Source organism: Gossypium hirsutum, chromosome A09 (assembly GCF_007990345.1).
Source record: "Gossypium hirsutum isolate 1008001.06 chromosome A09, Gossypium_hirsutum_v2.1, whole genome shotgun sequence".
Classification (NCBI taxonomy): Eukaryota; Viridiplantae; Streptophyta; class Magnoliopsida; order Malvales; family Malvaceae; genus Gossypium; species Gossypium hirsutum.
The window spans coordinates 31,843,756-31,858,500 of NC_053432.1; the positions used below are offsets into that span (position 1 = coordinate 31,843,756).

Consider the following 14,745-nt stretch of genomic DNA (forward strand, 5'->3'; position numbering starts at 1 on the left):
AAATTGTAAAAATTTTATTTTGAGGGACTAAAATGTGAAACAAATGAAATGTATGGACTTCTATGAGAGCTATGAAAATTCAGCTAAGCTTGTGTACAGGCAAATTATTTGTGTTTTGTGATTTTGTGAATTAGGGACTAAAGAGTCAAAATGTAAATATGTGAGGGCTAGTTTGCAGAATGCCCTAATTGTGTGTATATGGATTGTTTCGAATGAATGTGTGATTGAATAAGTTAAATTTGAATTGATTTAGATTAGAAACTAAAGAATACAGAATTATATTGGGGAAAGTCGAAAGTCGTCGAGTAACCGATTCCATCTATCCGAATCTCTACGAGGTAAGTCGATATACAATAAACGTGTTTGAATGGAATTCTTATTATTAATTTAATATTGAATTGTGATGAATGAATGTCCGAGCTAAATATATGCTATCTGAGAAAGTATCGACAAATTTTCGACATCTGAAAAGCCCTGTACGAACCTTAAGAATAGTTAGGATACATATGTCATGACATAGGATTTCCGATATCTGTTTTGCATGTAAGACCATGTCTGGGACATTGGCATTGTATCTAACTTCGTGTAAGACCCTGTCTGGGATAGTGGCATCGATGTTTGATTACATGTAAGACCACGTTTGGGACGTTGGCATTGTATATGTCCTCTAAGCTATCCACGTATCCTTATGTTTCCAAACGGTTCAAATAGGCATTTCGAGAAAATGAATAACATTCTGAAATCATATCAGATTCAGGTATGTTTACTTTGTATAGCCTATTTGAGAATGAAAGGTAAGTATTTGAATATGAGATTTGTGTTAGCATTGGTATACAAAGTATAAATGATTTGATGATACTTATTTTCTTTGAATGATATGTTTATTTGTATATGGCTTACTAAGCTTTTGAAAGCTTACCTTGTGTGTGTTTGCATTGTTTTATAGATATCGAAGCTACTGTGAGCTTGGGGATCGTCGAGGATCGTCACCACACTATCAAACCTTATTTTGGTACTTTGAAAATGTATATATTAAAGTATGGCATGTATAGGTTAGAAGTTGTGGAATTATGTTTTGTGATGTACATATTTAGCCATGTGATATGCCTAGTTTGTGTTTAAACTTATAGTTTTTAATAATGGTATATGATATGTGACGCTAATGTGAAAATTTTGGTATGTTTTGGTTGACCAAAAGTAATGGTCAATGTTGAGAAGTTTTGGTAAGTTTTGAGCATTTGATTGAATGATGTATTGATTGTATGTTTAGGTATGATTTTAGTTTAAGCTTTAGTATTAATTTATTTATGAATTAAGATTTGAAATGATTGGTAATATTGTAGCATGAATTATGTATGGTTTGGTATAGATATTGGTTGAAATGGTTTTGCATATATGCTTGATTTGGTGCTTGTAGGTTGACCCAAATTGGGGTGGCAAATTGGCTATTCAAATGGCCTATTTTTGTCCACATGGGCAGAGACACGGGCGTGTGTCTCAGCTATGTGCGACACACGGTCATGTTACACAGCCGTGTTTCCCCTGGGATACCCTACGAATTAAAGTCAATATACCCTCCAGTTTTGACACGACCTAGACACACGGGCTTGTCTACTAGTCGTTGTCTACTAGTCGTGTGTGGCACACTGGTTGGCATATGGGCGCGTGGTCGGCTGTGTGGCCAAGTCAGTAGTCTCCCTAATTTTCACACGGTCTGGCACACGAGCGTGTCTTGTGGCCGTGTGGATAAGCAAGTATGTATGCCCTGTTTTGCCACGACTTAGACACACAGGCGTGTCTAAGGTCGTGTGAGGTACATGGCCAGTTCACACAGGCGTGTGACTTTTTAAAGGTTGAAAAATTTTCTAAGTTTTCCAAACTTTTATATGTTATCAGATTGGTCCCAAATGCATGAGTTAGGCTTTGTATGATCAATTTAAGTTCTAATTGAATGTGAATGAATGACATTTACTGAAATGATATGATTATTTATTAATGATTGTTATAAATGTTATTATAAGTCTGATAATGCCTCTTAACCTATTTCGGCAACGGTTACGGGTTAAGGTTATTACAAGTCGGCTCATTACTTTCAACATCATCAGCTACATCTCGATCGGGATCTATTTACTATATATGAAAATACAATTTAAATTGTCAGGATTCATCACACTATCATCAATTATATATGGCATGTATAGCTAGATTCTCACACATGCTACGTTAGTTTGAGAATCAACTAAATCATAGCTCTGATACCACTAAATGTAACACTCTTCACCTGTATCCGATGCTGAAATAGGGTTACGAGGCATTACCAGAATTACATCGCAAACAATCATACAATTTTCAGTCATAAATTTCAATCAAATTAAAACCATTTACTTTCTGTCATAAAGTCCTTAATACGAGCCTACAAGGCTCAAATCATGCTTTGGAAGTGATCCGGGATTAAACCGAGTACTTAGGGAATTTTTATAAAACTTAAAAGATTTTTGACATGTGTAGGGGTCACACGCCCGTGTGGGCAGGCCGTGTGGTCACACATGCCCGTGTCCCTAACCCGTGTAACTCTCTATTTTGCAAGGCAAGAACAAATCGAAGTCACACGGCCAAGCCACACACCCGTGTGCTAGGCCGTGTGATTAATTAATTTTCATAAAACAGGTGCATACTTCACACGGCCAGGACACACGCCCATGTCTGGGGCCATGTCCCTCACACGAATGAGACACACGCTCGTGTCTCTGTCCGTATGCTCAATTCTGAGCAATTTGTTTCTCAAAACTAAGGTGCAGGGGACACATGGCCGAAACACATGCCCATGGGGCAGGCCGTGTGTGACACCCCTTACCCGTATTCAATGCTGGAATAGGGTATGAGGCATTACCGAACTTAAACTCAAACAAACATTCAAAATCGGGTCATAAATTTCCACTAAAATTTAAAACTATTCATAAGCATTCATATAGTCCTAAAACGAGCCTACGAGGCCCAAACCATGCATTAGGAGTGGTTCGGGACTAAACTGAGAACTTTAGAAAACTTCTCAACATTTAGAAAAATTTTCATCGAAACAGGGGTCACACGTCCGTCTGGCTTTGGGACACGCCAGTGTGAGCAAGCCGTGTAGACACACACGCCCATGTCCTTAACCCGTGTAACTCTCTATTTATGATGTCATCAACAAATTGAAGTCACACGGCCAAGTCACACGCCCGTGTGCGTAGTCCGTGTGGGTGATTTAATTTTCATAATTTTCATAAAATAGGTGCAGACTTCACACGGCCGTGTATCTGCCCGTGTGGCCATTCTAAGCTAAAATTCAAAATACAGGGGACACACAGCCGAATATCACACCCATGGGGTAAACTGTGTATCACACACTACCTAGACACACGTCCGTGTGTCTACCCATGTGGAAAAAAACAAGGCTATTTACCAAGCCATTTTTCCACCCTTACTTGCACCAATGTACACAACAACAAGAAACACCAATTCAAGCATATACATACAACCAATTCAACACAACCAAGTCATCCACAAATCAATTACATACTATTTTCTATCACATACAACATCTCACACTTATCATCTCAAAGCATGAAAAACCCACATCCATGAAAGACATATTCATATTCATATATACTTAACCAATATTAGCCAATTTCAATGGGGATTTAGAAAATGAATCATCAACCATTATAAGCCAACACATTTGGCCAAATCGAATATGACACATAACAAAATGACCAAGTACCTATACATGCCATAACTCTAAATAATGTAATCATAAGTACCCAAAATGATAATTTGATAGTGTGAATGGATCTCCGACCTTCTTCGATCCCTGAGCTGGCTTGGTGACACCATAAGACAAAGGAAAAAGAAATAGGGTAAGCTTTAAAGCTTAGTAAGTTCCTATGCAAATAATAAGCATCATAAACACAGTTTAACATAGATTTAACATAAAGTAAATTAACATAAATGTCATTGTGAATTCATAATCAAGCTTAGTATAGATGTATTTAAAATCTTAATCATAACTTACTAGATCAAACCAATCCGAGGGTTCATCACATATCGAGCTCATTAAGCATGAGTTTTGTACATACATGTACCAACTTGCAACATACCATTGTCTTTCACAACATACCATAATCTTTCATAACTTTAACATAGACGTTAATTTTCACAACATACGATGAAGTCAAAAGTAATGCCCCATGCTTTTGGATCTTATCAATCGAGGGCTTATTCATTCTTACAAAGTCCAAACCTTGTGGGGCTACAGGAATCGATCGAGGAAAAGGTGGGGGTAGAAGAGGTTGGGTATTCGGATTTGTTCGAAAAAATTCTGTATACCACTCATTCATCATATGGAGAAAGGCTTCCCTGCCTCCTTCTCCTTGACTCATTCATCAGACGACACTGCCCCTTGAGCGGGAGCCGGCGCATTACTTTCGACTTCATCAGCCTCGGCTCGATTGGGATCCATTACTATATGAAAACACAATTTACAATTGTTAGGAGTCATCACACTATTACAGTTCATTTATGGCATGTATAGCTAGACTCTTACACACGTTACATTAGTTAGAGAATCGACTAAATTATAGCTCTGATACCACTAAATGTAACACCCTTTACCAGTATTTAATGTCGAAACAGGATACGAGGTATTACCGGACTTAAACTCAAACAAACATTCAAAATTGGGACATGAATTTCCACTCAAATTTTAAACTTTTCATAAGCATTCATAGAGTCCCTAAAATGAGCCTACGAGTCCCAAAACATACAATAAGAGTGGTTTGAGACTAGACCGAGAACTTTAGAAAACTTCCCAACACTTAGAAAATTTTTCATCAAAACAGGGGTCACACGCCCGTGTAGATTTGGGACATGCCTATGTAGGTAGGTCGTGTGGACACACACACCCGTATCCCTAACCTGTGTAACTCTCTGTTTATGACGTCATCAATAAATTAAAGTCACACACCTGTGTGCTTAGGTCATGTGGGCTATTTAATATTCATAATTTTCATAAAATAGGAGCAAACTTCACACACATTCGATACACGCCCATGTCCCTGGGCCGTGTCCTTCACACGACTGTGTCTCTACTCGTGTGGCCAATTCTAAGCTAAAGTTGGAAATACAAGGGACATATGGCTGGATCACACACCTATAGGGCAAGCCGTGTGTCATACACGGCCTAGAAACACGCCCATGTGTCTACCCATGTGGACAAAAATAAGGCTATGTACCAAGCCATTTTGCCACCCTTACTTGTACCAATCTATACAACAATAACCAACACCAATTCAAGCATATACACACAACCAATTCAACCACAACCAAGTCATCCACACATCAATTACACGCCTGTGTAGCTTAGGACATGCCCATGTGGGTAGGCCATGTGGTCACACACGCCCGTGTCCTTAACCTGTGTAACTCTCTATTTATGACATCATCAACAAATTAAAATCACACGACCAAGTCACACACCAGTGTGCTTAGGCTATGTAGGCGATTTAATTTTCAAAATTTTTCATAAAATAGGTGCAGGCTTCAAATGCCCTAGGCACCCGCCAATGTCCCTGGGTTGTGTCCTTCGCACGGTTGAGACACACGACTGTGTCTCTGCTTATGTGGCCAATTTGAAGCTAAAAATTCAAGATACAGGGGACACACGACCGGATCATACACCTATAAGGCAAGCCGTGTGTCACAAACGGTCTAGACACACGCCCGTGTGTCTACCCGTGTGGACAAAAATAAGGCTATTTACTAAGCCATTTTGTCACCCTTACTTGCACCGTCCTACACAATGACAAGCAACAACAATCCAAGCATATACACACAACCAATTCAACCACAACCAAGTCATCAATACATGAACTACATGCTATTTTCTATCGCATGCAGCATCTCACATTTATCATCTCAAACCATGCAAAATTCACATCCATGAAAGACATCTTCATATTCATATATACCTAACCAATATTAGCCAATTTCAATGGCCATTTAGAAAATGAATCATCAACCATTATAAGGCAACACATTTGGCCAAATCGAATATGACATATAACATAGTGACTAAGTTCTTATACTTGCCATAACTCAAAATAATGTAATCATAAGTACCCAAAATGATAATTTGATAATGTGAATGGATCTCCGACCGTCTTCGACCCCCGAGCTAGCTTGGTGACACCATAAGATAAGGGAAAAAGAAAGGGGGTAAGCTTTAAAGCTTAGTAAGTTCCTATGCAAATAATAGGCATCATAAACATAGTTTAACATAGATTTAACATAAAGTAAATTAACATAAATGTCATTGTGAATTCATAATCAACCTTAGCATAGATGTATTTAAAATATTAACATCATAACTTTCTCAATCGAACCAATCCAAAGGTTCATCACATATGTAGCTCATTAAGCATAAGTTTTGTGTAAATACCTGTACCAACTTGCAACATACCATTGTCTTTCACAACATACCATAATCTTTCATAACTTTAACATGGACGTTAATTTTCCCGTTGAACCACTTAGAATACTAAAAGATACTCGGGATATCTCACACACATAGTACCATACCAATGTCATATCCAGATATGGTCTTACATGGGATCTCATATCAATGCCAACAGCCGAGCTATGGTCTTACACGAAATCTCATATCGATGCCATATCCCAAATATTGTCTTACACATAATCTCAACTAATGCTAATGTCATGACATTTGTATCCTAAATATTCCTAATGTCATAAATTCATACAGTATTAAAGTATTTAAAGCATAAATAAACAATACATTATTTACATACGAACTTACCTCGGTACCAAAAATAGTAGATAAGGATTTTAATCGTTAAACACCTTATTCTTTCCCCAATTAAGGTCCGAACTTCATTTTTCTTGATCTATAATAACAAATTTAGCTTTTTTAATATTCATATTACTCAAATTATTCCAAACATCACATTATGGAAAAATTACCTTTTCACCCCTAAAGTTTAACATTTTTACAAATTAGTCTTAAAATGAAATGTATTCAATTTCTTTGTTACCTAAGCCTAGCCAAACCATAAACATGCTCATATCAGCCTACATTTTTTTATCAAATAAGATTTTTACTACCCATTTTACAACTTTTTACAAATAGGTTTTTTTTAGGTATTTTCATGAAAAATCACTTAGTAAAAGTTGTTTATAACACCTTAAACATACAATATCTTCCATAAAACATCAAAATACATGCATGTCATGCATGGGTAAATTTTTAAATATGAACCCTACTTCAAAATAATGGTAGAAATGGAAAGAAAGGGTGAATACGACTTCAAAAACGTAAAGAGCATTAAAAACGGGGCTAGGATGTATTTACAATCAACCTTGAAAGATGACAACACCCTAGCTATGAAGAGCTTGAAAATTTCAGCCAAGGGTTGGAGAATACGAACAAATGTTTACTTTATTTTCCCTTTTTATTCTTTTATTTACTAAATGACCAAAATGCCAAACTTTAAAATTTTATCTCACCATGTCCATTTTTGTCCACTAACTTAACAAATGGTCTAATTATCATATAAGGACCTCTAATTTAAAATCTCATAGCAATTGGACACCTTTAACATGTAGAACTCAACTTTTCACTATTTACGATTTAGTCCTTTTGACTAAATTGAGTGCGCAAACGTCAAAATTTTCGAACGAAATTTCCATGAAATCATTCCGTGAAACTGTAGACCATAAAAATATAATAAAAACAAATTAGATTGCGTCAGATTCGTGGTCTTGAAACCATTGTTTCGACTAGCCCCAAAATCGGGCTGTTATACTCATGACCATAATTCATTCCATCACAAACTCACCTTGAAATCATCATTTCATGAATTTAATAATCATAAGCTTTATGTACTTACCTGTACCATCTCGTAAAATTTCATACTTATTCTCATCGTTGGCATACCCAATGAACCACTCAGAATAATAATATCGGATATTCGGGAAACTTTGCACACAAGGTGTCACATATGTAGCCATTGCTACCTCTATCTCATTACACATATATGCTCGCTCTTGAGCCATCAACGGGCCTGATCACACAAGCTGTCAGTCAAGACGTAGCTACATGGTGCTACTCAGACACGCTACCAAGTAACCGCAACATATGCCTGTATACCCAGCCACCAGTAGGACGTACAAGACCAGCACCCGGATCACATAACATAATACCCTAATGACATGTCACTTGTATCCTAATCTATTCCTAAGGTTCGATTGGGATTTCTCGCTTGCCAAAACGTCGCCGAACATATCTGTAGAGTCATTTACACAATTCATACAAAATTAAAGCGTTTAAAATACAATTATAATAAAGCTTATTTACATACGAATTTACCTCGAATACAAAAACGACAAAAAGGGATCTATTTGTCAATTATTTTATTTTCCCCCCGATCTAGATCCGAACTTCGTTTTCTTCATCTATAATACCACATTTAACTCATTTAATCATCAAGTTATTCAATTCAGTCCAAGGAAAAATTACATTTTCGCCCTTAACATTTCAACAATTTACAATTTAGTCCCTAGGCTCGGAAAATGAATTTCATTCAATTTCATCACTACCCAAGCCTAGCCAAATATTACTTGTATTCATAATAGCCTACATTTTTCTTTTATTCACACTTTTCTACACATTTTATAACCTTTTTACAAATAAGTCCCTATTTAACGTTTTTATCGAAATTCACTTTACAAATGTTGTTTATCTAACAACAAACATGCATTTTCTATCATCAAACATCAAAATAAAAACACATCCAACATGGGTAAAATTTTAAACTTTAACTTTCTTTCAAATTAGTCCTTGGAATAGCTAGATCAAGTTACAATATTCACAAAAATATAGAAATCATTAAAAACGGGACAAGAACGGACTTAAAATCGAGCTTGAAAGTTGGCCAAACCTTAGCTATAGCTTCTCTTCAAAAATTTGACTAGGGGGACTAAATTGAAGAAGATGGACATCTTTTATTTGGTTAATTTGTCTTTATTTATCAAATTACTAAAATGCCCTTATTGCATAACTTTAAAATTTCACCTAACCTTATCCATTTTTGTCCACCCAAAAATATAATGGTCTAATTACCAAGTAAGGACTTCCAATTAAAATTTCATGGTAATTAGACACCTTTAACTTATAGAATTCAAGTTTTGCACCTATTGCAATTTAGTCCTTCTAGTCAAATTGAGTACTCAATCAATAAAATTTCTTAACGAAATTTTCACCCAATTATTCTATCATATTATAGACCTTAAAATAGTAATAAAGTGAATATTTCTACTTTAGATTTGTGGTCTCGAAACCACTATTCTGATTTAACGGGTTGTTACACATGCTGATCCAGGCCTGCCGATAATGAAGAATTTGCATCCATTGATACCAAAAAACTACACTCTCCTGACTCCTTCGGTTGAATCTGGGAACGCTTCAAACTTTTATATGCATTATTGGTGTATCCACCCCTACAGTGCCCATCTCTTTATCCAAATCCATACCTGGAGGCCCAATTCTACATGACCTGATTATTCCACCAATCGACCCATTTGAAGCTCCACGACTCAACCCACGGATAAAGTGCAATCAGACTTACCCAATTTAATAGAACCCCTAACCTGCCCATCACCCCGATTAGCACCAAAATTCAATGGAGGCAAATTCGACATCATCTCCCTAATCATCACAATCTCAGGATTCCTCACCGTAGAAACTAGAACACGAGAGTTGTCATCCTTCCTCAACCAAATACTAGTCGGCACCACCACTCGCCTGGTTGACGCTCTAAGGGAGATGTCCCACCTGAACTCTAAATCCTGTTTGTCGTGGAGAACCTAAATGGGACAAAAACTTTCCCTCATGGCCAGAAAAGAGAAAGCTTTTCGTACTCAAACCACACATAAACCTATCTCTTGTTGGCCAATACTACCTTCTTCTTCAGCTTCAATGGACTTCGAATATCAATATGAGCCTTAATCCTTATTGCCCCCTATATCACAACAAAATGGCCTTCAAATATCAATATGAGCCCTAATCCTTATGGCCCCCTATATCACAACAAAATTGCTTTTACATCGTACTCAAGGAACTAGCCAACAAAATTACCCAACTGCTGCGCTATCAACTCCGACATGAATCTATAAGGCAAGTCAATGACTAAAACCCAAAAATCAACAGTAACCAAAGGAACAGCCATAGGATCTTCCCCACCCTACAAACGATGCATAAGAAGGAGATGAGAGTTAAAAGTCCACAAACCACCAGCCTCAATTCTATCCGCATCCATCTTATGCTACAATCAAAAGAGATAGCGGCCTTCATTCAAATCAGAAAATGAAATACCTCCAACCAGGTGCCATAAATTCACCAAAGTCACCTTCATCGATGGGAATTTAATCACACTGGAAGTTAGAAAGATGCCTATAAAACAATGCTCATAAGACACCCCACCACCTAGTTCTCCCAAACCAAGTGGTATGGCCACCACCTCCTCCTTCTCCCCAATGGACAAATCAGCAAGATCTCTTCCACTGCCGCTATTTAAAAACAAGAAAACACACACAAAAAAAACAAGGACAACTCGATACAAAAAGGTAAAGAAAAGAAATATGTTAACACAAATAGAGGAAAACGTGCTAACAAGTAGAATTTGATTTTACTAAATTAAAATTTAATTGATAGTTCTGAGTTAAAAATAATAATTATCGAAGTGGACCACTAAAAATTGCATAATGCCAATGGTGACTAAAAATTACATAATGTCAATGCTGCATTAAAGTTGTCAAAAGCCCATCACGGGGCTTTAAAATCTTGAGCATCACTTTAAATTACAAATTTACAGTTTACTAGAACATATACATCAAAAAGAATAGATTAAAATATATTTAAAATTAAAATGAAATTATTATAGAAAATATTTAAATATGAAATTAATTGAGATATAACATTGAAAAAAATTAAAACATGGTACACATAAGAAAGTAAATTGAACAAGACAAAAATATATCAATATATTAAAATTTAATTAAAATTAGTTATTAATGTGTAATATTATTTTTTATAAATTTATAATGATTGAAACATACAATTTTCGTTTCAAATTCAATCCCCGTGACAAAATTGTGCAAATATATTTATAAATAAAAATAAAAACAAAATGAACACAATTTTTTTTCTAAATTGAAGACTATTGTAAACTATACAAAATATTAGTTAAATTAAAACTTTATACAAACGCAACATGAAAAAAATTTAAAATACAATATGATAAATGAACTTAGTAAAATTTACATAAAACAAATTATAAAACTATAAAAAAATAATATAAATATATAATAAATTTCTTTTTTCTAAAATAAATTTATAGTATTTAAATAATACCAATGTATTTTTTTACCTTTACTTCCTTCCATATTTCCTTTCTTTTCAATCCTTTTCTTCCTTCTTCAGTAAAAACCCTAAATAAGTTGTCCTAACTAAGAGCACCCAAATTTGAGAGTGTGCATTCATTCTCCTTGCTTGGGACAACTTAATGCAAATTTGTAAAATCAAATTTTATTATGTGTTTTTCCCTGAAATCATTTCAAGGGTACAAAGATAAAAACAATGCTTAATTAATGTACACAATAAGATCCAGAAGAAATTTATTTTGATTTTCTTATTCACCTAGTCGACTTTCTATACAAACTTGCATCTTATGAACAATCCATGCAAACATTCATTTTGTACAGATGTTACTTACAAGTGATATAATGAAAGATACACAACCACCACCAGAAACTTTCAGTGTATCAGTATATTGGTAACTATGCAAGGGAGACTTGTTCTTGCTCCCCATCTATATCTTTTGACTTCATATCTTCATCCAATAGAGGAAGACTATACAGGGATAGAAATCATGAGTAAGATCTGATTAGCTTGAAATTCTGAAAAGTACGTGCTTTGAACAAGTTCCCGAACAAATAACTCATTGTTGTCTCTTGATGAGGTGGTTTTGGTGCAAGACTTGATCTATTATGTTTCACCTGCAGCGCACTCCGGCCTATCTGTCGACAGATTGAATCAATAATCTTGGGATCGACCGAATTTCCAGTCATATCCGTGACATAGAAGGTGTCCTTGGCCTTACCACCTTTCGTCGAGATTAATGCTCTCTTGATGCACAAGCTGTTTTCCCGGAAAATCCGGGTAATATCGGACAGTAGTCCAAGCCTGTCTTCTGTGCACAATTCTAGCTCCAGCCCCTGTACCATGAAATGTTGCAGGGTATAACATCAAGGACACTATGTTCAGATTGTCATAATCAAAAGTTTCATTCTTGTGTAAGGTGACACAGAGATGGTTTCCTATACCTCAGATGCTCTCCTCTCGATGGCTGCTTCAAGACATTGTATAACACGGACACGCTCTGCTTCCGAACTGATCGGGAGCCCGTCTACATGTCGGATATAAAATTCCTACAAAGACAAAAAAGCTGATGCCATTAACACTGTCGAATCTACAATTCTAAGCATATCAACTTGTGCTCAACTGAGTAGAATTCCAACACAAAATGGATTACAATGTCAGCTTCATCTTACACCAATTGCTTCAATATTGCATCAGCAAGTTGATCAATATATATATCAGTGGCTGATAGGACTGCCATCACATTAAAATGGTAAAAGAACTATCTCACCTGATTAGCGTCCATCCTCGTTGTGTTGACCATTCCATGAAAAACAACATATTGCATATCTGTAAGAGTGCAGATAATATCAAACAGTAGTTTTGGCCTATCTTTTGCCCTCATGGTAATAACAGTGTAATCTTTCTCAATATTCAACAGATTAACTTGGGGTCTCGAGCTCCTCTCTTCGACTGCCCTGACTCCAGTTCTTTCCACCCTTTCGTAGTCCCTATCTGCAAACATGATTTGATGCAACCTTCGCTCCCTATGCATGACACCCGGAGCTGAAAGCATTGTTTTTGCTGTTTTCAAGTCATCATTTCCTTTGAGAACATTACAAAGCAAGTCCTTTATCATCAAGAGACGTTTCAGGTCGGTGATTGCACAGCCTGTCGAATCATCTGTCACATGAACCACAGCTGCAGCACGGGTGTTATGGGTCCAAATCTCGGCATTTACAACATTGCAACGCAGGTCCGCAAGGACTGCACATACTTCAGATAATAAACCAGGCCTATCAGTCCCTGCAAGTTCAATTGATGTATGCTCTTCTGATGGCATTACACCTACGGAGCCTCTCCGTGATGATACAAAGCCCGCACTAGTTTCGATTCTCTGTAAAAAATTAAAATTTAAGGTGAAAAATAGTTAAAAATCTGTAAAGGCCAAAAGAGTAACATGAGGTAGGTTCTTATTTCTTACCCTTTGAATATAGTCAATAATTTCTTTATCTCTGATTTTGTTGCCATCATTGTCAACAACATTGAAAACTGAAACATGAGAAACAATACTAAAAGAAATCAGTGTATGTTGAGTATAAATTGAAGAGTGTTTTTAAGAGAAAAGTTTTACCATCCATAAACCATCCTCCATCAGATGCTATGTATGCTTTTCTTATTGTAAGATTCATATCAGTAAGCACTTGAACTACTTCCAGGAGAATCCCATGTTTGTTGACACTGTCAACCTGAAGAGAAAGTTCCCCAATATCCAAATATAAGGAACTAGTTACCCATATATCATAATTCAAGCTACTTAAGCTTTTTACCTGGATAACTGTGGCATCCTCACAAGCATTATTGTCAATCACCACTCTGCAACAACAAAAACCATACATCTCAAATTAAAAGCAATTAAGAGACATGAATACAACATGCCAAATTTGCTTCAGTTTTTTATGAAAAAATATATGAACAAACTCTAATCTTCTTCAATTTCTTCATCCAAAACAGCAAGGGGGAGGGGGAGAACTCAAAAAAATCTAACCAAAAAATTCAAACGAAAATCTCACAAAGAAAAAGCGGGGAAAAATTACCTGGGTTGGTTTACCCTTCTGATAAGCTTAGCATATTCATCATCCATTTCTCAAGAAAAAAGAAAACCAAATTTCTCCAAGCTGAAAAACCACACAAGCACCAAAGAAGAAAACCAAACTTTTTCAAAGAAGAAATTGATTAGCTCAGAAATCCCAGAACTCAGAAGTCCAAAAGGGCAACTTTTATTATTCCTTTTGTATGATTCTGTACAAAATTGAAAATAAATAAAAATAAAAATAGGTCTTTCGAAACCAATATTCAAGGAAAGCACGAGTTAGGAAAATAAAAATAGTAGGACTATAAAAATTAAGATCTTAGCCGGATAACATAATAATTGAAAGCTTATAAATAAATTAGAAAAAGAGGTGTCCAAAAATGTAATATATTGGGGACCTGTAAATAAATGATTGGTTGGAAGGTCGTTATTGCTGCCCGTAGTCAGGCTCGTGCGTGTTGACGAATGTTGTACTTTTGACCTTCCTTATTTATCTAGTATTTAACTGTGGTGATCACAATAGGGAGGGTGACAAGCAGGTGGTGATTACAGTTTGGTCGGAGATTTTTTGCCCGTGTTTTCGGCGGCATTTTCTTCTTCATCTTCTTATTATTTTTTATTAGCCTCAGTGTTTTAAGCAACCTTTGTTTTCTCTATTTTGATAGTAATATTATTTATATTA

At 36.0% G+C, this 14,745-nt stretch overlaps 1 protein-coding gene across 2 annotated transcripts; it reads right to left on the reverse strand.

The window, feature by feature from the left end:
• Positions 1-11,715: 11,715 nt before the first annotated feature.
• LOC107888834 (ACT domain-containing protein ACR6) lies at positions 11,716-14,423 on the reverse strand. Of its 2 annotated transcripts, XM_041077770.1 has the most exons (8): positions 14,068-14,383; positions 13,801-13,846; positions 13,605-13,719; positions 13,455-13,522; positions 12,762-13,367; positions 12,436-12,540; positions 12,213-12,327; positions 11,716-12,129 (listed from the first exon to the last, which is right to left on the reverse strand). In XM_041077770.1, exons 1-8 carry the CDS (start codon positions 14,112-14,114, stop codon positions 12,098-12,100), a joined length of 1,134 nt encoding a protein of 377 aa, XP_040933704.1. In that variant the 5' UTR covers positions 14,115-14,383; the 3' UTR covers positions 11,716-12,097. The 2 variants fall into 2 exon arrangements, with proteins under 2 accessions (XP_040933704.1, XP_016668557.1); XM_016813068.2 differs by having other exon boundaries at positions 11,716-12,327; positions 14,068-14,423.
• Between the last annotated feature and the right edge of the window lie 322 nt (positions 14,424-14,745).

Excerpts from the sequence above, each read along its gene's own strand:
- LOC107888834 (XM_016813068.2), bottom strand. The coding sequence starts at position 14,114 with ATGGATGATGAATATGCTAAGCTTATCAGAAGGGTAAACCAACCCAG. Across the intron at positions 13,720-13,800 it reads AGGATGCCACAGTTATCCAG|GTTGACAGTGTCAACAAACA; the intron begins GTAAAAAGCTTA and ends CTTTCTCTTCAG. Across the intron at positions 12,328-12,435 it reads TCGAGAGGAGAGCATCTGAG|GGGCTGGAGCTAGAATTGTG; the intron begins GTATAGGAAACC and ends TTCATGGTACAG.